We start from the raw sequence: 22,312 nt of genomic DNA, 5'->3' as shown, positions 1-22,312 counted from the left end.
ATTTTATTTTATTTTATTTATTTTATTTTATTTATTTTATTTATTTTATTTATTTTATTTATTTTATTTATTTTATTTATTTTATTTATTTTATTTATCTTATCTATCTTATTTATTTATTTGTTTATTGATCTATTTTCATTGGCATTTATTTTATATGATTTTTTATGCCGTTTTTTCACCATTTTGACCGTATCGTTACAGGGATGTGGTATGTGGTGTGAAATGGAGGTGAGCGCAGGGAGGACATGCAGCATATTGCCACGGCGCCTGGCACACGTGCTGCTGCTTGGACCACTCTGCGTTTTTAAACTGTCGCAGAGGAAGTACTGGACAGCACAACGTTTCTGTCTTTCTCAGTGTTTCTCACGTCTTTTATCGACGGCGTTCACAGAGATGTCACATGATCACAGCGGTCAAAGAAACTGACCAAACCAAGCTCTTATAATCGTGAAATGCTGAATATGGAATGGACTTTGTCAGGATTTGGAAGAATGAGGAAGTCCTTTTTTGTTCCTGGCGACCGCACGAAACACACGTCGCTTTTGTAGAGTTTCATCTGCAGAACGAACCAGATCGAGTTCTTTTTCTCTCTTTCCTTAAATGTCAATATATGTTGTGGCAAATTCAGCTTTGACGGAAGATGAGTCACTCCTGCTCGTGCTTCCTCCGGAAACGTTAATGTAAATGACATTTCCGGCAAAATTGTCAAAGCAAAAGAACATCACGTTTTATTCCAAATGAGGAAACGAGATTGTTGTGTTTCTGAGCGTTGAATCATCACCAGAATCACGAGCATATGAAAAGTATTCTGTTCTTCTATTGAACATATTACAGCTGGTTCTGATTGAGGTTTTGCCACTTCATTTGTCTCGGTTCATCTCAGACACTGGTTCCATGAATAATTTACAGATGTTCAAATGTGGAAGAACTGGAGGGAATTTATGACGGGATTGAACATTTTGGCAGAAGCTCTAGGGCCTTGACTTATGACTTATTTGTAATATATTTATGAATGCACATACACTCTTTAGTTACTCAGAGTAGAGAAGAAAGAACATTTGTATCTCTGGTTTAGTCCTGGTTTGACACTGTATTTGACTTGGTTTAATCCTGGTTTAGTCCTGGTTTGACACTGTATTTGACTTGGTTTAATCCTGGTTTAGTCCTGGTTTGACACTGTATTTGACTTGGTTTAATCCTGGTTTAGTCCTGGTTTGACACTGTATTTGACTTGGTTTAATCCTGGTTTAGTCCACACAAATAAATACACACTTAAAGGTGATAAAATGATGAAAAGGAGGCCACATTATTAGGTACAAACTGAACTTTGTGCAGATTATTGATAACGACACAACCATCTATTTTCCCACCACATTTATTGATTCATTTTGTTTTCACTTTGTATTCTTAACACAAATATCATGTGTCACGGTGGTGTTCATATGTAGAGGTGCTGCAGCACCCGGAGGCAGTGCACCCAGTCGGGGGGCAGCTCATGTGGGCGGATCCTGTTTCCCTCCAGCCTCAGGATCCGGAGGCGTGAGTAGGACCCGGGGCCCTCGTCACGGCAGAAACTGCTCACGTTGAACTCTGCAGAAGGAGAAGAGCGGAAATGATGTATATAAATGTAGATAATGTATAGGGTCATGTGTTGTTTTAGAGTTCTCATTTTCATACAAAAGCAGGTGTTTCTGTTACACGCCCAAAGGTCACACGTTCTTCACTCTCACTTCCTTTTGGCTCAAAACTTACACAAACTGGTACTTTCTAATCTTCCTATTTTTATGCAAATTGATGTAAAATATTAACCATTTATTTTACGTTTTATTTTAATGTATTTATATTTTATTTTATTTATAAAATGTATACAATGTACTTATTTTACTTATTGTATTTATTGTATTTATTTTATGGTTTACTCAGGACCTGGGACTTAAATCCTGTAAATTTAATGTTTCCTCACGACTTCTCTGTTTGTGACGGGAATATGATTCAATAAATGTCACAATATCGTCACAAGAACTAAAACATTTTGATTGTGAGAATCGTACAAAGCAACAATGAGTCATTCTGTTTAATCTATTCTATCATTTTATTCTTCAGGTTTGATTGGATCAAACTTCCAAAGATGATGACGAATAATGATTCAATCCTGATGTTTCTTTTCACAATAATCGCTCAAATGTAATCGCGTCTTTATTTGTGACAATTCACCAAATATGTTTTCTGTCCCAGGAGCCACATGGAGCCACATGGAGCCACATGTCGTCCAGGAGCCACATGGAGCCACATGGAGCCACATGTCGTCCAGGAGCCACATGGAGCCACATGGAGCCACATGTCGTCCAGGAGCCACATGGAGCCACATGGAGCCACATGTCGTCCAGGAGCCACATGGAGCCACATGTCGTCCAGGAGCCACATGGAGCCACATGGAGCCACATGTCGTCCAGGAGCCACATGGAGCCACATGGAGCCACATGTCGTCCAGGAGCCACATGGAGCCACATGGAGCCACATGTCGTCCAGGAGCCACATGGAGCCACATGTCGTCCAGGAGCCACATGGAGCCACATGGAGCCACATGGAGCCACATGGAGCCACATGTCGTCCAGGAGCCACATGGAGCCACATGGAGCCACATGTCGTCCAGGAGCCACATGGAGCCACATGTCGTCCAGGGGCCACATGGAGCCACATGTCGTCCAGGAGCCACATGGAGCCACATGGAGCCACATGTCGTCCAGGAGCCACATGGAGCCACATGTCGTCCAGGAGCCACATGGAGCCACATGGAGCCACATGTCGTCCAGGAGCCACATGGAGCCACATGTCGTCCAGGAGCCACATGGAGCCACATGGAGCCACATGTCGTCCAGGAGCCACATGGAGCCACATGTCGTCCAGGAGCCACATGGAGCCACATGGAGCCACATGTCGTCCAGGAGCCACATGGAGCCACATGGAGCCACATGTCGTCCAGGAGCCACATGGAGCCACATGTCGTCCAGGAGCCACATGGAGCCACATGGAGCCACATGTCGTCCAGGAGCCACATGGAGCCACATGGAGCCACATGTCGTCCAGGAGCCACATGGAGCCACATGGAGCCACATGTCGTCCAGGAGCCACATGGAGCCACATGGAGCCACATGTCGTCCAGGAGCCACATGGAGCCACATGTCGTCCAGGAGCCACATGGAGCCACATGGAGCCACATGTCGTCCAGGAGCCACATGGAGCCACATGGAGCCACATGTCGTCCAGGAGCCACATGGAGCCACATGGAGCCACATGTCGTCCAGGAGCCACATGGAGCCACATGTCGTCCAGGAGCCACATGGAGCCACATGTCGTCCAGGAGCCACATGGAGCCACATGGAGCCACATGTCGTCCAGGAGCCACATGGAGCCACATGTCGTCCAGGAGCCACATGGAGCCACATGGAGCCACATGTCGTCCAGGAGCCACATGGAGGCTCCTGAGGCTCATGAGGCTCCTGAGGCTCCTGAGGCTCCTGAGGCTCCTGAGGCTCATGAGGCTCATGAGGCTCCTGAGGCTCCTGAGGCTCCTGAGGCTCATGAGGCTCCTGAGGCTCCTGAGGCTCATGAGCCTCATGAGGCTCATGAGGCTCCTGAGGCTCCTGAGGCTCCTGAGGCTCCTGAGGCTCATGAGGCTCATGAGGCTCCTGAGGCTCCTGAGGCTCCTGAGGCTCCTGAGGCTCCTGAGGCTCATGAGGCTCCTGAGGCTCCTGAGGCTCATGAGGCTCATGAGGCTCATGAGGCTCATGAGGCTCCTGAGCTGTGTCCAGTGGAATGTGCTGGTCAGCCTCACTGCTCAGAGATAAACACTCTGTTCCATAATGTGAGCTCCTTTCCTCACTTTAGATCGTTTGACTTCTGGATGCCGTTTTTAATTACACAAGCCTAAATTGCACTTAAGAAATAGAAACAATCTTCTACAATAGAAGATCATTTTCACACTGGGAAATTTCCCAGTAAATACTGGGAAAAAACTCATTTAATGTCACAATTTATTTTATTTGACAAAGAAAAATTACAAGCGCAACTTTATTTTGTTGAATTAATTATTTTGTGTAAATTATGCATAAACTTTGACTGGAATGAGTGTCCCAAGTGTGAGACCTGCAGCCTGAGACCTGCAGCCTGAGACCTGCAGCCTGAGACCTGCAGCCTGTGAGACCTGCAGCGTGTGAGACCTGCAGCCTGTGAGACCTGCAGCCTGTGAGACCTGCAGCCTGTGAGACCTGCAGCCTGAGACCTGCAGCGTGTGAGACCTGCAGCCTGAGACCTGCAGCGTGTGAGACCTGCAGCCTGTGAGACCTGCAGCCTGAGACCTGCAGCGTGTGAGACCTGCAGCCTGTGAGACCTGCAGCCTGTGAGACCTGCAGCCTGAGACCTGCTGCCTGTGAGACCTGCAGCCTGAGACCTGCAGCGTGTGAGACCTGCAGCCTGTGAGACCTGCAGCCTGAGACCTGCAGCGTGTGAGACCTGCAGCCTGTGAGACCTGCAGCCTGAGACCTGCAGCCTGTGAGACCTGCAGCCTGTGAGACCTGCAGCCTGTGAGACCTGCAGCCTAAGACCTGCAGCCTGAGACCTGCAGCCTGTGAGACCTGCAGCCTGAGACCTGCAGCGTGTGAGACCTGCAGCCTGTGAGACCTGCAGCCTGAGACCTGCAGCGTGTGAGACCTGCAGCCTGTGAGACCTGCAGCCTGTGAGACCTGCAGCCTGAGACCTGCAGCCTGTGAGACCTGCAGCCTGAGACCTGCAGCGTGTGAGACCTGCAGCCTGTGAGACCTGCAGCCTGAGACCTGCAGCGTGTGAGACCTGCAGCCTGTGAGACCTGCAGCCTGAGACCTGCAGCGTGTGAGACCTGCAGCCTGTGAGACCTGCAGCCTGAGACCTGCAGCCTGTGAGACCTGCAGCCTGTGAGACCTGCAGCCTGTGAGACCTGCAGCCTAAGACCTGCAGCCTGAGACCTGCAGCCTGTGAGATCTGCAGCCTGTGAGACCTGCAGCCTGAGACCTGCAGCCTGTGAGACCTGCAGCCTGTGAGACCTGCAGCCTGTGAGACCTGCAGCCTGAGACCTGCAGCCTGTGAGACCTGCAGCCTGTGAGACCTGCAGCCTGAGACCTGCAGCCTGAGACCTGCAGCCTGAGACCTGCAGCCTGTGAGACCTGCAGCCTGTGAGACCTGCAGCCTGAGACCTGCAGCCTGAGACCTGCAGCGTGTGAGACCTGCAGCCTGTGAGACCTGCAGCCTGAGACCTGCAGCCTGTGAGACCTGCAGCCTGTGAGACCTGCAGCCTGTGAGACCTGCAGCCTAAGACCTGCAGCCTGAGACCTGCAGCCTGTGAGATCTGCAGCCTGTGAGACCTGCAGCCTGAGACCTGCAGCCTGTGAGACCTGCAGCCTGTGAGACCTGCAGCCTGAGACCTGCAGCCTGTGAGACCTGCAGCCTGTGAGACCTGCAGCCTGAGACCTGCAGCCTGAGACCTGCAGCCTGAGACCTGCAGCCTGTGAGACCTGCAGCCTGTGAGACCTGCAGCCTGAGACCTGCAGCCTGAGACCTGCAGCCTGTGAGACCTGCAGCCTGTGAGACCTGCAGCCTAAGACCTGCAGCCTGAGACCTGCAGCCTGTGAGATCTGCAGCCTGTGAGACCTGCAGCCTGAGACCTGCAGCCTGTGAGACCTGCAGCCTGTGAGACCTGCAGCCTGTGAGACCTGCAGCCTGAGACCTGCAGCCTGAGACCTGCAGCCTGAGACCTGCAGCCTGTGAGACCTGCAGCGTGTGAGACCTGCAGCCTGTGAGACCTGCAGCCTGTGAGACCTGCAGCCTGAGACCTGCAGCCTGAGACCTGCAGCCTGAGACCTGCAGCCTGTGAGACCTGCAGCGTGTGAGACCTGCAGCCTGTGAGACCTGCAGCCTGTGAGACCTGCAGCCTGAGACCTGCAGCGTGTGAGACCTGCAGCCTGAGACCTGCAGCGTGTGAGACCTGCAGCCTGTGAGACCTGCAGCCTGAGACCTGCAGCGTGTGAGACCTGCAGCCTGTGAGACCTGCAGCCTGTGAGACCTGCAGCCTGAGACCTGCTGCCTGTGAGACCTGCAGCCTGAGACCTGCAGCGTGTGAGACCTGCAGCCTGTGAGACCTGCAGCCTGAGACCTGCAGCGTGTGAGACCTGCAGCCTGTGAGACCTGCAGCCTGAGACCTGCAGCCTGTGAGACCTGCAGCCTGTGAGACCTGCAGCCTGTGAGACCTGCAGCCTAAGACCTGCAGCCTGAGACCTGCAGCCTGTGAGACCTGCAGCCTGAGACCTGCAGCGTGTGAGACCTGCAGCCTGTGAGACCTGCAGCCTGAGACCTGCAGCGTGTGAGACCTGCAGCCTGTGAGACCTGCAGCCTGTGAGACCTGCAGCCTGAGACCTGCAGCCTGTGAGACCTGCAGCCTGAGACCTGCAGCGTGTGAGACCTGCAGCCTGTGAGACCTGCAGCCTGAGACCTGCAGCGTGTGAGACCTGCAGCCTGTGAGACCTGCAGCCTGAGACCTGCAGCGTGTGAGACCTGCAGCCTGTGAGACCTGCAGCCTGAGACCTGCAGCCTGTGAGACCTGCAGCCTGTGAGACCTGCAGCCTGTGAGACCTGCAGCCTAAGACCTGCAGCCTGAGACCTGCAGCCTGTGAGATCTGCAGCCTGTGAGACCTGCAGCCTGAGACCTGCAGCCTGTGAGACCTGCAGCCTGTGAGACCTGCAGCCTGTGAGACCTGCAGCCTGAGACCTGCAGCCTGTGAGACCTGCAGCCTGTGAGACCTGCAGCCTGAGACCTGCAGCCTGAGACCTGCAGCCTGAGACCTGCAGCCTGTGAGACCTGCAGCCTGTGAGACCTGCAGCCTGAGACCTGCAGCCTGAGACCTGCAGCGTGTGAGACCTGCAGCCTGTGAGACCTGCAGCCTGAGACCTGCAGCCTGTGAGACCTGCAGCCTGTGAGACCTGCAGCCTGTGAGACCTGCAGCCTAAGACCTGCAGCCTGAGACCTGCAGCCTGTGAGATCTGCAGCCTGTGAGACCTGCAGCCTGAGACCTGCAGCCTGTGAGACCTGCAGCCTGTGAGACCTGCAGCCTGAGACCTGCAGCCTGTGAGACCTGCAGCCTGTGAGACCTGCAGCCTGAGACCTGCAGCCTGAGACCTGCAGCCTGAGACCTGCAGCCTGTGAGACCTGCAGCCTGTGAGACCTGCAGCCTGAGACCTGCAGCCTGAGACCTGCAGCCTGTGAGACCTGCAGCCTGTGAGACCTGCAGCCTAAGACCTGCAGCCTGAGACCTGCAGCCTGTGAGATCTGCAGCCTGTGAGACCTGCAGCCTGAGACCTGCAGCCTGTGAGACCTGCAGCCTGTGAGACCTGCAGCCTGTGAGACCTGCAGCCTGAGACCTGCAGCCTGTGAGACCTGCAGCCTGTGAGACCTGCAGCCTGAGACCTGCAGCCTGAGACCTGCAGCCTGAGACCTGCAGCCTGTGAGACCTGCAGCCTGTGAGACCTGCAGCCTGAGACCTGCAGCCTGAGACCTGCAGCCTGTGAGACCTGCAGCCTGTGAGACCTGCAGCCTGAGACCTGCTGCGTGTGAGACCTGCAGCCTGAGATCTGCAGCCTGTGAGACCTGCAGCCTGAGACCTGCAGCCTGTGAGACCTGCAGCCTGTGAGACCTGCAGCCTGAGACCTGCAGCCTGAGACCTGCAGCCTGTGAGACCTGCAGCCTGTGAGACCTGCAGCCTGTGAGACCTGCAGCCTGAGACCTGCAGCCTGTGAGACCTGCAGCCTGTGAGACCTGCAGCCTGTGAGACCTGCAGCCTGTGAGACCTGCAGCCTGAGACCTGCAGCCTGAGACCTGCAGCCTGTGAGACCTGCAGCCTGTGAGACCTGCAGCCTGTGAGACCTGCAGCCTGAGACCTGCAGCGTGTGAGACCTGCAGCCTGAGACCTGCAGCTTGTGAGACCTGCAGCGTGTGAGACCTGCAGCCTGAGACCTGCAGCGTGTGAGACCTGCAGCCTGTGAGACCTGCAGCCTGAGACCTGCAGCCTGTGAGACCTGCAGCCTGTGAGACCTGCAGCCTGTGAGACCTGCAGCCTGAGACCTGCAGCCTGTGAGACCTGCAGCCTGTGAGACCTGCAGCCTGTGAGACCTGCAGCCTGAGACCTGCAGCCTGTGAGACCTGCAGCCTGTGAGACCTGCAGCCTGTGAGACCTGCAGCCTGAGACCTGCAGCGTGTGAGACCTGCAGCCTGAGACCTGCAGCGTGTGAGACCTGCAGCGTGTGAGACCTGCAGCCTGAGACCTGCAGCGTGTGAGACCTGCAGCGTGTGAGACCTGCAGCCTGAGACCTGCAGCCTGTGAGACCTGCAGCCTGTGAGACCTGCAGCCTGTGAGACCTGCAGCCTGAGACCTGCAGCCTGTGAGACCTGCAGCCTGTGAGACCTGCAGCCTGTGAGACCTGCAGCCTGAGACCTGCCACGTGTGAGACCTGCAGCCTGAGACCTGCAGCGTGTGAGACCTGCAGCGTGTGAGACCTGCAGCCTGAGACCTGCAGCGTGTGAGACCTGCAGCCTATGAGACCTGCAGCCTGTGAGACCTTCAGCCTGAGACCTGCAGCCTGAGACCTGCAGCCTGTGAGACCTGCAGCCTGTGAGACCTGCAGCCTGAGACCTGCAGCGTGTGAGACCTGCAGCGTGTGAGACCTGCAGCCTGTGAGACCTGCAGCCTGAGACCTGCAGCCTTTGAGACCTGCAGCCTGAGACCTGCAGCCTGTGAGACCTGCAGCCTGAGACCTGCAGCCTGTGAGACCTGCAGCCTGAGACCTGCAGCCTGTGAGACCTGCAGCCTGTGAGATCTGCAGCCTGTGAGACCTGCAGCCTGTGAGACCTGCAGCCTGAGACCTGCTGCGTGTGAGACCTGCAGCCTGAGATCTGCAGCCTGTGAGACCTGCAGCCTGAGACCTGCAGCCTGTGAGACCTGCAGTCTGTGAGACCTGCAGCCTGAGACCTGCAGCCTGAGACCTGCAGCCTGTGAGACCTGCAGCCTGTGAGACCTGCAGCCTGAGACCTGCAGCCTGAGACCTGCAGCCTGTGAGACCTGCAGCCTGTGAGACCTGCAGCCTGAGACCTGCTGCGTGTGAGACCTGCAGCCTGAGATCTGCAGCCTGTGAGACCTGCAGCCTGAGACCTGCAGCCTGAGACCTGCAGCCTGTGAGACCTGCAGCCTGTGAGACCTGCAGCCTGTGAGACCTGCAGCCTGTGAGACCTGCAGCCTGAGACCTGCAGCCTGAGACCTGCAGCCTGTGAGACCTGCAGCCTGTGAGACCTGCAGCCTGTGAGACCTGCAGCCTGAGACCTGCAGCGTGTGAGACCTGCAGCCTGAGACCTGCAGCGTGTGAGACCTGCAGCGTGTGAGACCTGCAGCCTGAGACCTGCAGCGTGTGAGACCTGCAGCCTGTGAGACCTGCAGCCTGAGACCTGCAGCCTGTGAGACCTGCAGCCTGTGAGACCTGCAGCCTGTGAGACCTGCAGCCTGAGACCTGCAGCCTGTGAGACCTGCAGCCTGTGAGACCTGCAGCCTGTGAGACCTGCAGCCTGAGACCTGCAGCCTGTGAGACCTGCAGCCTGTGAGACCTGCAGCCTGTGAGACCTGCAGCCTGTGAGACCTGCAGCCTGTGAGACCTGCAGCCTGAGACCTGCAGCGTGTGAGACCTGCAGCCTGAGACCTGCAGCTTGTGAGACCTGCAGCGTGTGAGACCTGCAGCCTGAGACCTGCAGCGTGTGAGACCTGCAGCCTGTGAGACCTGCAGCCTGAGACCTGCAGCCTGTGAGACCTGCAGCCTGTGAGACCTGCAGCCTGTGAGACCTGCAGCCTGAGACCTGCAGCCTGAGACCTGCAGCCTGTGAGACCTGCAGCCTGTGAGACCTGCAGCCTGTGAGACCTGCAGCCTGAGACCTGCAGCCTGTGAGATCTGCAGCCTGTGAGACCTGCAGCCTGTGAGACCTGCAGCCTGTGAGACCTGCAGCCTGAGACCTGCAGCCTGAGACCTGCAGCCTGTGAGACCTGCAGCCTGTGAGACCTGCAGCCTGTGAGACCTGCAGCCTGAGACCTGCAGCGTGTGAGACCTGCAGCCTGAGACCTGCAGCTTGTGAGACCTGCAGCGTGTGAGACCTGCAGCCTGAGACCTGCAGCGTGTGAGACCTGCAGCCTGTGAGACCTGCAGCCTGAGACCTGCAGCCTGTGAGACCTGCAGCCTGTGAGACCTGCAGCCTGTGAGACCTGCAGCCTGAGACCTGCAGCCTGTGAGACCTGCAGCCTGTGAGACCTGCAGCCTGTGAGACCTGCAGCCTGAGACCTGCAGCCTGTGAGACCTGCAGCCTGTGAGACCTGCAGCCTGTGAGACCTGCAGCCTGAGACCTGCAGCGTGTGAGACCTGCAGCCTGAGACCTGCAGCGTGTGAGACCTGCAGCGTGTGAGACCTGCAGCCTGAGACCTGCAGCGTGTGAGACCTGCAGCGTGTGAGACCTGCAGCCTGAGACCTGCAGCCTGTGAGACCTGCAGCCTGTGAGACCTGCAGCCTGTGAGACCTGCAGCCTGAGACCTGCAGCCTGTGAGACCTGCAGCCTGTGAGACCTGCAGCCTGTGAGACCTGCAGCCTGAGACCTGCCACGTGTGAGACCTGCAGCCTGAGACCTGCAGCGTGTGAGACCTGCAGCGTGTGAGACCTGCAGCCTGAGACCTGCAGCGTGTGAGACCTGCAGCCTGTGAGACCTGCAGCCTGTGAGACCTTCAGCCTGAGACCTGCAGCCTGAGACCTGCAGCCTGTGAGACCTGCAGCCTGTGAGACCTGCAGCCTGAGACCTGCAGCGTGTGAGACCTGCAGCGTGTGAGACCTGCAGCCTGTGAGACCTGCAGCCTGAGACCTGCAGCCTTTGAGACCTGCAGCCTGAGACCTGCAGCCTGTGAGACCTGCAGCCTGAGACCTGCAGCCTGTGAGACCTGCAGCCTGAGACCTGCAGCCTGTGAGACCTGCAGCCTGTGAGATCTGCAGCCTGTGAGACCTGCAGCCTGTGAGACCTGCAGCCTGAGACCTGCTGCGTGTGAGACCTGCAGCCTGAGATCTGCAGCCTGTGAGACCTGCAGCCTGAGACCTGCAGCCTGTGAGACCTGCAGTCTGTGAGACCTGCAGCCTGAGACCTGCAGCCTGAGACCTGCAGCCTGTGAGACCTGCAGCCTGTGAGACCTGCAGCCTGAGACCTGCAGCCTGAGACCTGCAGCCTGTGAGACCTGCAGCCTGTGAGACCTGCAGCCTGAGACCTGCTGCGTGTGAGACCTGCAGCCTGAGATCTGCAGCCTGTGAGACCTGCAGCCTGAGACCTGCAGCCTGAGACCTGCAGCCTGTGAGACCTGCAGCCTGTGAGACCTGCAGCCTGTGAGACCTGCAGCCTGTGAGACCTGCAGCCTGTGAGACCTGCAGCCTGAGACCTGCAGCCTGAGACCTGCAGCCTGTGAGACCTGCAGCCTGTGAGACCTGCAGCCTGTGAGACCTGCAGCCTGAGACCTGCAGCGTGTGAGACCTGCAGCCTGAGACCTGCAGCGTGTGAGACCTGCAGCGTGTGAGACCTGCAGCCTGAGACCTGCAGCGTGTGAGACCTGCAGCCTGTGAGACCTGCAGCCTGAGACCTGCAGCCTGTGAGACCTGCAGCCTGTGAGACCTGCAGCCTGTGAGACCTGCAGCCTGAGACCTGCAGCCTGTGAGACCTGCAGCCTGTGAGACCTGCAGCCTGTGAGACCTGCAGCCTGAGACCTGCAGCCTGTGAGACCTGCAGCCTGTGAGACCTGCAGCCTGTGAGACCTGCAGCCTGAGACCTGCAGCGTGTGAGACCTGCAGCCTGAGACCTGCAGCGTGTGAGACCTGCAGCGTGTGAGACCTGCAGCCTGAGACCTGCAGCGTGTGAGACCTGCAGCGTGTGAGACCTGCAGCCTGAGACCTGCAGCCTGTGAGACCTGCAGCCTGTGAGACCTGCAGCCTGAGACCTGCAGCCTGTGAGACCTGCAGCCTGTGAGACCTGCAGCCTGTGAGACCTGCAGCCTGAGACCTGCAACGTGTGAGACCTGCAGCCTGAGACCTGCAGCGTGTGAGACCTGCAGCGTGTGAGACCTGCAGCCTGAGACCTGCAGCGTGTGAGACCTACAGCCTGTGAGACCTGCAGCCTGTGAGACCTTCAGCCTGAGACCTGCAGCCTGAGACCTGCAGCCTGTGAGACCTGCAGCCTGTGAGACCTGCAGCCTGAGACCTGCAGCGTGTGAGACCTGCAGCGTGTGAGACCTGCAGCCTGTGAGACCTGCAGCCTGAGACCTGCAGCCTTTGAGACCTGCAGCCTGAGACCTGCAGCCTGTGAGACCTGCAGCCTGAGACCTGCAGCCTGTGAGACCTGCAGCCTGAGACCTGCAGCCTGTGAGACTTGCAGCCTGTGAGACCTGCAGCCTGAGACCTGCAGCCTGTGAGACCTGCAGCCTGTGAGACCTGCAGCGTGTGAGACCTGCAGCCTGTGAGACCTGCAGCCTGTGAGACCTGCAGCCTGAGACCTGCAGCCTGTGAGACCTGCAGCCTGTGAGACCTGCAGTGAGACCTGCAGCCTGAGACCTCCAGCGTTTGAGACCTGCAGCCTGTGAGATCTGCAGCCTGTGAGACCTGCAGCCTGAGACCTGCAGCTTGAGACCTGCAGCCTGAGACTTGCAGCGTGTGAGACCTGCAGCGTGTGAGACCTGCAGCGTGTGAGACCTGCAGCGGCAGTGTGTGAGACCTGCAGCCTGTGAGACCTGCAGCCTGAGACCTGCAGCCTGAGACCTGCAGCCTGAGACCTGCAGCGTGTGAGACCTGCAGCGTGTGAGACCTGCAGCGGCAGCGTGTGAGACCTGCAGCCTGTGAGACCTGCAGCCTGAGACCTGCAGCCTGAGACCTGCAGCCTGAGACCTGCAGCGTGTGAGACCTGCAGCGTGTGAGACCTGCAGCCTGTGAGACCTGCAGCCTGAGACCTGCAGCCTGAGACCTGCAGCCTGAGACCTGCAGCGTGTGAGACCTGCAGCGTGTGAGACCTGCAGCCTGAGACCTGCAGCCTGAGACCTGCAGCCTGTGACGTAAAGGCGTCTGGCTGAGGAGAACAGCCGCCGCAGCTTCAGGATTTACTCTGAGGTGCAGCGTGACCACAAACGCTCATGTTTGACACACATTGAGTCACTAAACAAAAGAAATAGTATGTTTCACTCACTTTTGCACATCCGTCTTCACACGCTCTCATGACATGTACATGTCATGTACAGTACATGATATGTACATGATATGTGCATGATTGTATGTGAAGGCACATGTATGTATGTGGTTTGTTGTGGTGAGCCCAAATCAGAGAGAAATGCAGATATTTTCCATCGTATTTATCATTTCATCAATAAGTGTTCAGTGTTTATGGGGAGGTCAGTGTTTCTCCAGAGCCAAAGGAAACACAGCGTGTTCAGATCCGTCATATTAAAGCAGATCATCCTCTTGGTGTTAAGTTCAGATGAAGCTTCATAGTTTCCACTTTGTCGCCTTCCTGTACCCGGGGCGCAGAGCCGCCCTGTACCCGGGCCGGGGCGCGGAGCCGCCCTGTACCCGGGCCGGGGCGCGGAGTCAAGTGTTTGGACAGTTGTTTTTGGAAAGACCTCCACCCACCACTGACCTACATCTGAGACAGAAGCAGCTCCAGCTCTCTGACTCATCGAGGCAAACAGACCAGTGTGAACTGATCAGATATACATATATATATATATTATAATACTTTACGATTGGTAATCTCTTGAAATACAGGTCATAAATGATGCGTGCTCAGGGAGTGGGCTGATTTGTAGGACGGCACTTGTTCAGTAAATAACGTTTAACTCGTTTATATTTCCTTTAGCCGTTCCCTTTGGACTCTTACTGCAGTGGTTCAAACATATTTCATTCGCGAGCTCCGTAACAATCGTTGGCACTTGTGACGCCAAAACTTAAAGAAACAGACTTAAAACCAAACACGGAGCAGACGTCTTTTTCATCAATCAATCAAAATAACTTTATTTGTCTATGTGGAGCAGTTTGAGCACATTGAGTGAATACAATGTTGGAATAGCTCAATGAAGGTCTCACAGGAGGGTCAGGTGGAGAGTAACAACCCTCAAGACAAAAGTGTCCTTCCACTTCGACCCCAAAGCCAAGTAACAATGTCTCCGAAGTCGATTTGAACTTCTCTCGTTGATCCAGGCTTCTGCTTCTCCAAGAGCGAGACTGGATTTGTTTAACGAGAGCAACTGCATTAAAATGTATTTCCCAGTTAAATTTGACCAGATTCTTTTATATTTAGGGCCGTACTGTAATCCTTTAATCGTTTAGTCAATGAACTGGCCAAAGGGTCATGGTCGACCAATTTGTTTATTCGTCAAGTCATTCTTTTTTTTGGAACTCATGAGGACCAGAGCAGAAAGGAGCGAGTTCTCTGGAGTTCTGGGAGTCGCTGGAGAGTTTGTTTTGCTTTTTCACTTATGAAGATGCCGTTTAGTCCTTCTCTTCCTACATTCTTGCACAATCACCTCACTCCTCACAGTATTGCACCGCTGACACAGGAATCACAAGTCAAATCACAAATCGAATCACAAATCGAATCATGATTCCCATGCTTTCTGAAACGGTTTGTCTTTTCTGTCTGCTTATGTCACAAGGTGCTCACTTTCTCCACATGTAAGATTTATGTGATAAGAACGTCGGGCTCCACCGCTCTTTCTCATCAAAGCTGTCGGTCAGAGCTCCAGGAACGAGCCGCAGAAGCATCAAACGCGCTGACACGAGATAGTTCTAAAGAGAACAGCATGTGCTTCTCCACATCTGGCACGGGGCCCTCAGGCACGGGGCCCTCAGTCCAGATGTTTCCAGACCACATTCTTCCCTCCAAAAACCCTATTCCTCCACCGTCCCACCGTCTCACCGTCTCACCGTCTCACCGTCTCACCGTCCCACCGTCTCACCGTCCCACTTTCCCACTTTCCCACTTTCCCACTTTCCCACCGTCTCACCGTCTCACCGTCTCACCGTCTCACCGTCCCACCGTCCCACCGTCCCACCGTCCCACGTCTTTCCTACTGCGCTCGGGGCCAGCTGCGTTTGAAGGCTCCGGGGCTGTCGTTTTCCCCCCTGATGTTCCCCAAATGGTGCACCACGGTCGGGCTGAAGTGTCAGCTCTCTGCTCTGGTTCAGCCACACGCAGCAGTGAGTACAGTAAAGGTCAGAGGTCAGATGCATGTGAGGGAGAGGTTCCACAGAGCTCAAGGGCCCAGCAAGAAACCTGCAGCAGATCGTAAAGTCGTTAAGGCACTTTCAGGCACCATGTGTTTTTCTCACTGGTCGAAGCTGGGACTGAACCACCGAAGCACCAGGGTCTGAAGCTCCAGGGTCTGAAGCACCAGGGTCAGAAGCACCAGGGTCAGAATCACCAGGGTCAGAAGCACCAGGGTCTGTAAGCACCAGGGTCTGAAGCACCAGGGTCAGAATCACCAGGGTCAGAAGCACCAGGGTCTGTAAGCACCAGGGTCAGAAGCACCAGGGTCTGTAAGCACCAGGGTCAGAATCACCAGGGTCAGAAGCACCAGGGTCAGAATCACCAGGGTCAGAAGCACCAGGGTCTGTAAGCACCAGGGTCAGAATCACCAGGGTCAGAAGCACCAGGGTAAGAAGCACCAGGGTCAGGAGCACCAGGGTCTGTAAGCACCAGGGTCAGAATCACCAGGGTCAGAAGCACCAGGGTCTGTAAGCACCAGGGTAAGAAGCACCAGGGTCAGAAGTACCAGGGTCTGAAGCACCAGGGTCAGAAGCACCAGGGTCTGTAAGCACCAGGGTCAGGAGCACCAGGGTCAGGAGCACCCGGGTCAGAAGCACCAGGGTCAGAATCACCAGGGTCAGAAGCACCAGGGTCTGTAAGCACCAGGGTCTGAAGCACCAGGGTCAGAATCACCAGGGTCAGAAGCACCAGGGTCAGAAGCACCAGGGTCAGAAGCACCAGGGTCTGTAAGCACCAGGGTCAGAATCACCAGGGTCAGAAGCACCAGGGTCAGAATCACCAGGGTCAGAAGCACCAGGGTCTGTAAGCACCAGGGTCTGAAGCACCAGGGTCAGAAGCACCAGGGTCTGAAGCACCAGGGTAAGAAGCACCAGGGTCTGTAAGCACCAGGGTCAGAATCACCAGGGTCTGAAGCACCAGAGTCAGAAGCACCAGGGTCTGTAAGCACCAGGGTCAGGAGCACCAGGGTCAGGAGCACCCGGGTCAGAAGCACCAAGGTCTGTAAGCACCAGGGTCAGGAGCACCAGGGTCAGGAGCACCAGGGTCTGTAAGCACCAGGGTCAGAAGCACCAGGGTCAGAAGCACCAGGGTCAGAAGCAACAGGGTCAGAAGCACCAGGGTCAGAAGCACCAGGATCAGAAGCGCCAGTGTCTGGAAGCACCAGGGTCAGGAGCACCAGGGTCAGAAGCACCAGGGTCTGAAGCACCAAGGTCAGAAGCACCAGGGTGTGTAGGCACCAGGGTCAGAAGCACCAGGGTCAGAAGCACCAGGGTCTGTAAGCACCAGGGTCTGAAGCACCAGGGTCTGAAGCACCAGGGTCAGAATCACCAGGGTCAGAAGCACCAGGGTCTGTAAGCACCAGGATCTGAAGCACCAGGGTCAGAATCACCAGGGTCAGAAGCACCAGGGTCAGAATCACCAGGGTCAGAAGCACCAGGGTCAGAATCACCAGGGTCAGAAGCACCAGGGTCTGTAAGCACCAGGATCAGAAGCACCAGGGTCAGAAGCACCAGGGTCTGTAAGCACCAGGGTTAGAAGCACCAAGGTCTGTAAGCACCAGGGTCAGGAGCACCAGGGTCAGGAGCACCAGGGTCTGTAAGCACCAGGGTCAGAAGCACCAGGGTCAGAAGCACCAGGGTCAGAAGCAACAGGGTCTGTCAGCACCAGGGTCAGAAGCACCAGGATCAGAAGCGCCAGTGTCTGGAAGCACCAGGGTCAGGAGCACCAGGGTCAGAAGCACCAGGGTCTGAAGCACCAAGGTCAGAAGCACCAGGGTGTGTAGGCACCAGGGTCAGAAGCACCAGGGTCAGAAGCACCAGTGTCTGTAAGCACCAGGGTCTGAAGCACCAGGGTCAGAATCACCAGGGTCAGAAGCACCAGGGTCAGAAGCACCAGGGTCTGTAAGCACCAGGGTCTGAAGCACCAGGGTCTGAAGCACCAGGGTCAGAATCACCAGGGTCAGAAGCACCAGGGTCTGTAAGCACCAGGATCTGAAGCACCAGGGTCAGAATCACCAGGGTCAGAAGCACCAGGGTCAGAATCACCAGGGTCAGAAGCACCAGGGTCAGAATCACCAGGGTCAGAAGCACCAGGGTCTGTAAGCACCAGGATCAGAAGCACCAGGGTCAGAAGCACCAGGGTCTGTAAGCACCAGGGTTAGAAGCACCAGGGTCAGAAGCACCAGGGTCTGTAAGCACCAGGGTCAGAATCACCAGGGTCAGAAGCACCAGGGTCAGAATCACCAGGGTCAGAAGCACCAGGGTCTGTAAGTACCAGGGTCAGAATCACCAGGGTCAGAAGCACCAGGGTCAGAAGCACCAGGATCTGTAAGCACCAGGGTCAGAAGCACCAGGGTCTGTAAGCACCAGGGTCAGAAGCACCAGGGTAAGAAGCACCAGGGTCTGTAAGCACCAGGGTCAGGAGCACCAGGGTCAGGAGCACCCGGGTCAGAAGCACCAGGGTCAGAATCACCAGGGTCAGAAGCACCAGGGTCAGAATCACCAGGGTCAGAAGCACCAGGGTCTGTAAGCACCAGGGTCAGAATCACCAGGGTCAGAAGCACCAGGGTCAGAAGCACCAGTGTCTCTAAGCACCAGGGTCAGGAGCACCAGGGTCAGGAGCACCAGGGTCTGAAGCACCAAGGTCAGAAGCACCAGGGTCAGAATCACCAGGGTCAGAAGCACCAGGGTCAGAGGCACCAGGGTCAGAAGCACCAGGGTCTGTAAGCACCAGGATCAGAAGCACCAGGGTCAGAAGCACCAGGGTCTGTAAGCACCAGGGTCTGTAAGCACCAGGGTCTGTAAGCACCAGGATCAGAAGCACCAGGATCAGAAGCACCAGGGTCAGAAGCACCAGGGTCTGAAGTACCAGGGTCAGAAGCACCAGGGTCAGAAGCACCAGGGTCTGTAAGCACCAAGGTCTGTAAGCACCAGGGTCAGAAGCACCAGGGTCTGAAGCACCAGGGTCAAAAGCACCAGGGTCAGAAGCACCAGTGTCTGTAAGCACCAGGGTCAAAAGCACCAGGGTCAGAAGCACCAGGGTCAGAAGCACCAGGGTCTGGAGCACCAGGGTCAGAAGCACCAGGGTCTGAAGCACCAGGGTCTGTAAGCACCAGGGTCAAAAGCACCAGGGTCAGAAGCACCAGGGTCTGGAGCACCAGGGTCAGAAGCACCAGGGTCTGAAGCACCAAGGTCAGAAGCACCAGGGTCTGAAGCACCAGGGTCAGAAGCATCAGGGTCAGAAGCACCAGGGTCAGAAGCACCAGGGTCTGAAGCATCAGGGTCAGAAGCACCAGGGTCTGAAGCACCAGGGTCTGAAGCACAATGACTCTCAGCACATGCACAATGCACTTTTGGCACAATAATTCCAATAATGATGAATATCAGAGTTTTGGTTGAAGCAAAATGAGTTTCAAAGGAAAGAAATATTGTTGTGTCACAAAGTTCATTTGATTTGCCGTTTGTTTCTTTCTTTTGCAAATCAAGTCCAGCCTTGTCTAGGTTTTATTTTCTTAATATTTTATTCTCGTAAATTTAGCCATTTACTTGTCTGTTGTGATTTATTGTTGGTGCAATATTCTCTGTCCACAACTGCTGTAAATAATGTGACTTTTGTTACTATTTTCTTTCTTTTTACCTTTTATTAAGAATATAAGAGTTTTTTTTTTTTTTACCAGAGTTTTTTTTAAAGAACTTTTCTATTATTAAGAGTGTTTTTTAAAAAGTCTTCTATAAGTTATCTGTTCTCTCACTTCTGTACCTACTTTGCGTTGTAACACTGGAATTTCCCCACTGCGTTGACAAATAAAGCCTCATCTTATCTTATTTGAGCTTCTTGTGCACTTGGTGTTGGTGATTGTGTTTCTTTCCTCACCTTGTGTGTGGTTGGCCTCCAGGTACAGGTGCAGCAGGGTGGGGGGCCCCGTGGGAATGGTTCCTCACCTTGTATGTGGTTGGCCTCCAGGTACAGGTGCAGCAGGGTGGGGGGCCCCGTGGGGGAGGTTCCTCACCTTGTGTGTGGTTGGCCTCCAGGTACAGGTGCAGCAGGGTCGGGGGCCCCGTGGGAGTGGTTCCTCACCTTGTATGTGGTTGGCCTCCAGGTACAGGTGCAGCAGGGTGGGGGGCCCCGTGGGAATGGTTCCTCACCTTGTGTGTGGTTGGCCTCCAGGTACAGGTGCAGCAGGGTGGGGGGCCCCGTGGGGGTGGTTCCTCACCTTGTGTGTGGTTGGCCTCCAGGTACAGGTGCAGCAGGGTGGGGGGCCCCGTGAGAGTGGTTCCTCACCTTGTATGTGGTTGGCCTCCAGGTACAGGTGCAACAGGGTGGGGGGCCCCGTGGGAGTGGTTCCTCACCTTGTATGTGGTTGGCCTCCAGGTACAGGTGCAGCAGGGTGGGGGGCCCCGTGGGGGTGGTTCCTCACCTTGTGTGTGGTTGGCCTCCAGGTACAGGTGCAGCAGGGTGGGGGGCCCCGTGAGAGTGGTTCCTCACCTTGTATGTGGTTGGCCTCCAGGTACAGGTGCAACAGGGTGGGGGGCCCCGTGGGGGTGGTTCCTCACCTTGTATGTGGTTGGCCTCCAGGTACAGGTGCAACAGGGTGGGGGGCCCCGTGGGAGTGGTTCCTCACCTTGTATGTGGTTGGCCTCCAGGTACAGGTGCAACAGGGTGGGGGGCCCCGTGGGAGTGGTTCCTCACCTTGTATGTGGTTGGCCTCCAGGTACAGGTGCAACAGGGTGGGGGGGACAGTGGGCGTGGTCGTCAGCTTGTTGTAGGACAGGTCCAGCTCGAGGAGGCTGAACAGGTTGAAGGTGTCGTGGTGAACACTGGGGCTCTGGAGGTCACAGTGTCCCAGGCGCAGATACTTCAGGTGTGAGTAGGAGCTGAAACTGTCCTGCTCCAGGGACGAGAAGCTGTTATTGGACAAATACAGCTGCTGCACTGAAGGAGGCAAGTGCTGAGGGACAGTTTTAAACAGGTTTCCACTGAGGTCCAGAAGGGTCACGCTCAACAAACCTGAAAGAAAAACGTTGCATTATTACTCTGAATGGGCTCGGCCTCAACAGCTCTACACACATATATATATATATATATATATATATACATATATATATATATATATATATATATATATATATATATATATATATATACACTATATATATATATATATATATATATATATATATATATATACATATATATATATATATATATATATATATATATATATATATACATATATATATATACATTTGATGATTTGAAACACAAAGATTACTTTTGAAACATTTTGCCCGCACATGATATCACTCTACAATTGTCCCTCTGTCCCTCCCGTACCTGAGACGTGTCCCTCTGTCCCTCCCGTACCTGAGACGTGTCCCTCTGACACGGCCTTCAGCCTGTTGCCCTGCAGCAGCAGCACCGTCAGGCTGTGCAGTCTGGAGAACACTCCGGCTCCGATGGTGCTGATGCGGTTATGGGCCAGTCTCAGCTGCCGGAGGCCCTCAGGCAGGCCCCCGGGGGCCGACTCCAGACGGTTATGATTGGCAAACAGGTACCACAGCTTGGTTTGGTTCTGGAGCAGGTCCTGGTCCAGGGTTTTGAGCAGATTGTTGTCCACAATGAGCCAGCGCAGACCAGAGACGTTAGAGAGGAGCGTGGAGGACGAGAGCGACGAGACGTTGTTTCCCTGGCATTAAGCAAAGTATATTCATTACTTCAAATGATCCAGATCAACCAGAACAAGTTTGTTTCAACTTTACACCATTTCTGTGAAGAGTTTCAGATCTTGAATGTTTCATAATGACAGACAGAGCTCAACAGAACTAAAACTACTCCAGCCACAAGGGGGCGGTAATGGGAAGAGTTTTAGCTTATTTCATTGTCAGTTCAGACCTGTAGAAACAGGTACTGCGTCCTGTCCGGCAGAGTCTCGGGTGCGTGGTCGAGGCCTCTGTGGTCGCAGTAGACCGCCGTGGGCCACTGAATGGGACACTCGCACTGGGTGGGACAGGGCGCCGGGTTCGTCGCCCTGAACCAGGACGAACCCAGGCTCCGCCCCTGAAGGCTCATGACACTGGGCTCTCCCAAAACTCGGTCAATCCACAGGGGGACGCCGCCGTAGTCCATGTCCTCGGCCGTGGTGCTCCAGGCGGGACACAGGAGGGACAGAAGGAACGGGGCGAGGCAGAACCAGAGCGCCATGGGGAGCACCTGCAAGAATGTTTACAATGAACAATGCAAATGATCTATACATCACACATTTACTTTAAAACCAAAGAAAAATGGGACAAAAATGAAGGTACGGTCAAAGATTGGGCTCAAATAACGATGGACGTTTACAGGATGGAAAGATGGGTGGGTTCAATATAGCAGCCAGGTGATGGTCTAGACTCTAGACGTTTTCTGCCAGAGGTCCTTGTTCTGTTCTCGCTCTGTGTTGTGTTTTGTTGATGTTTTATTTGTTAAAAATGTGGAAAATGTTGGACAAATAGAATCGATGCCACACGAGTGAGGATGAAGAGGAGAGAAGGCTGAAGAAACAAACAAAGGTTCTCTAATGTGGGACGAAAGATGTGAGGAAAGTTGTACCATGATCAGCTGAAAGGGTTAACGTGAGCAGCTGAAAGGGTTAGCATGAGCAGCTGAAAGGGTTAACATGACATGATCAGCTGAAAGGGTTAACATGAGCAGCTGAAAGGGTTAGCACAAGCAGCTGAAAGGGTTAACATGACCAGCTGAAAGGGTTAACACAAGCAGCTGAAAGGGTTAACATGACCAGCTGAAAGGGTTAACACAAGCAGCTGAAAGGGTTAACACGAGCAGCTGAAAGGGTTAACATGATCAGCTGAAAGGGTTAGCATGAGCAGCTGAAAGGGTTAACACGAGCAGCTGAAAGGGTTAACTTGAGCAGCTGAAAGGGTT

The 22,312-nt window shown here is 55.0% G+C and overlaps 1 protein-coding gene across 1 annotated transcript; it reads right to left on the bottom strand.

Annotated features, from left to right (window-relative positions):
• Positions 1-1,381: 1,381 nt before the first annotated feature.
• Positions 1,382-21,596, bottom strand: LOC140383479 (lumican-like). Its single transcript, XM_072465939.1, has 4 exons — positions 21,284-21,596; positions 20,756-21,077; positions 20,081-20,398; positions 1,382-1,593 (listed from the first exon to the last, which is right to left on the bottom strand). Exons 1-4 carry the CDS (start codon positions 21,590-21,592, stop codon positions 1,442-1,444), a joined length of 1,101 nt encoding a protein of 366 aa, XP_072322040.1. The 5' UTR covers positions 21,593-21,596; the 3' UTR covers positions 1,382-1,441.
• Positions 21,597-22,312: the final 716 nt, after the last annotated feature.

This window comes from Eucyclogobius newberryi, unplaced genomic scaffold, assembly GCF_026437365.1.
Source record: "Eucyclogobius newberryi isolate DKJ021-1_F unplaced genomic scaffold, fEucNew1.0.hap1 SCAF_503, whole genome shotgun sequence".
NCBI classification, from domain to species: Eukaryota; Metazoa; Chordata; class Actinopteri; order Gobiiformes; family Gobiidae; genus Eucyclogobius; species Eucyclogobius newberryi.
The sequence above is the reverse complement of the archived record's forward strand: the minus strand, read 5'-3'. Positions and strand labels throughout refer to the sequence as shown.

What these genes read in the sequence shown, in the direction of transcription:
- LOC140383479 (XM_072465939.1), bottom strand. Translation starts at nt 21,592, where the DNA reads ATGGCGCTCTGGTTCTGCCTCGCCCCGTTCCTTCTGTCCCTCCTGTGT. An exon ending in CGCAGTACCTGTTTCTACAG is followed by an intron (nt 21,078 to 21,283) that starts GTCTGAACTGAC and finishes GCTTAATGCCAG; the next exon opens with GGAAACAACGTCTCGTCGCT. An exon ending in GGAGGCCAACCACATACAAG is followed by an intron (nt 1,594 to 20,080) that starts GTGAGGAACCAC and finishes CTCCTTCTGCAG; the next exon opens with AGTTCAACGTGAGCAGTTTC.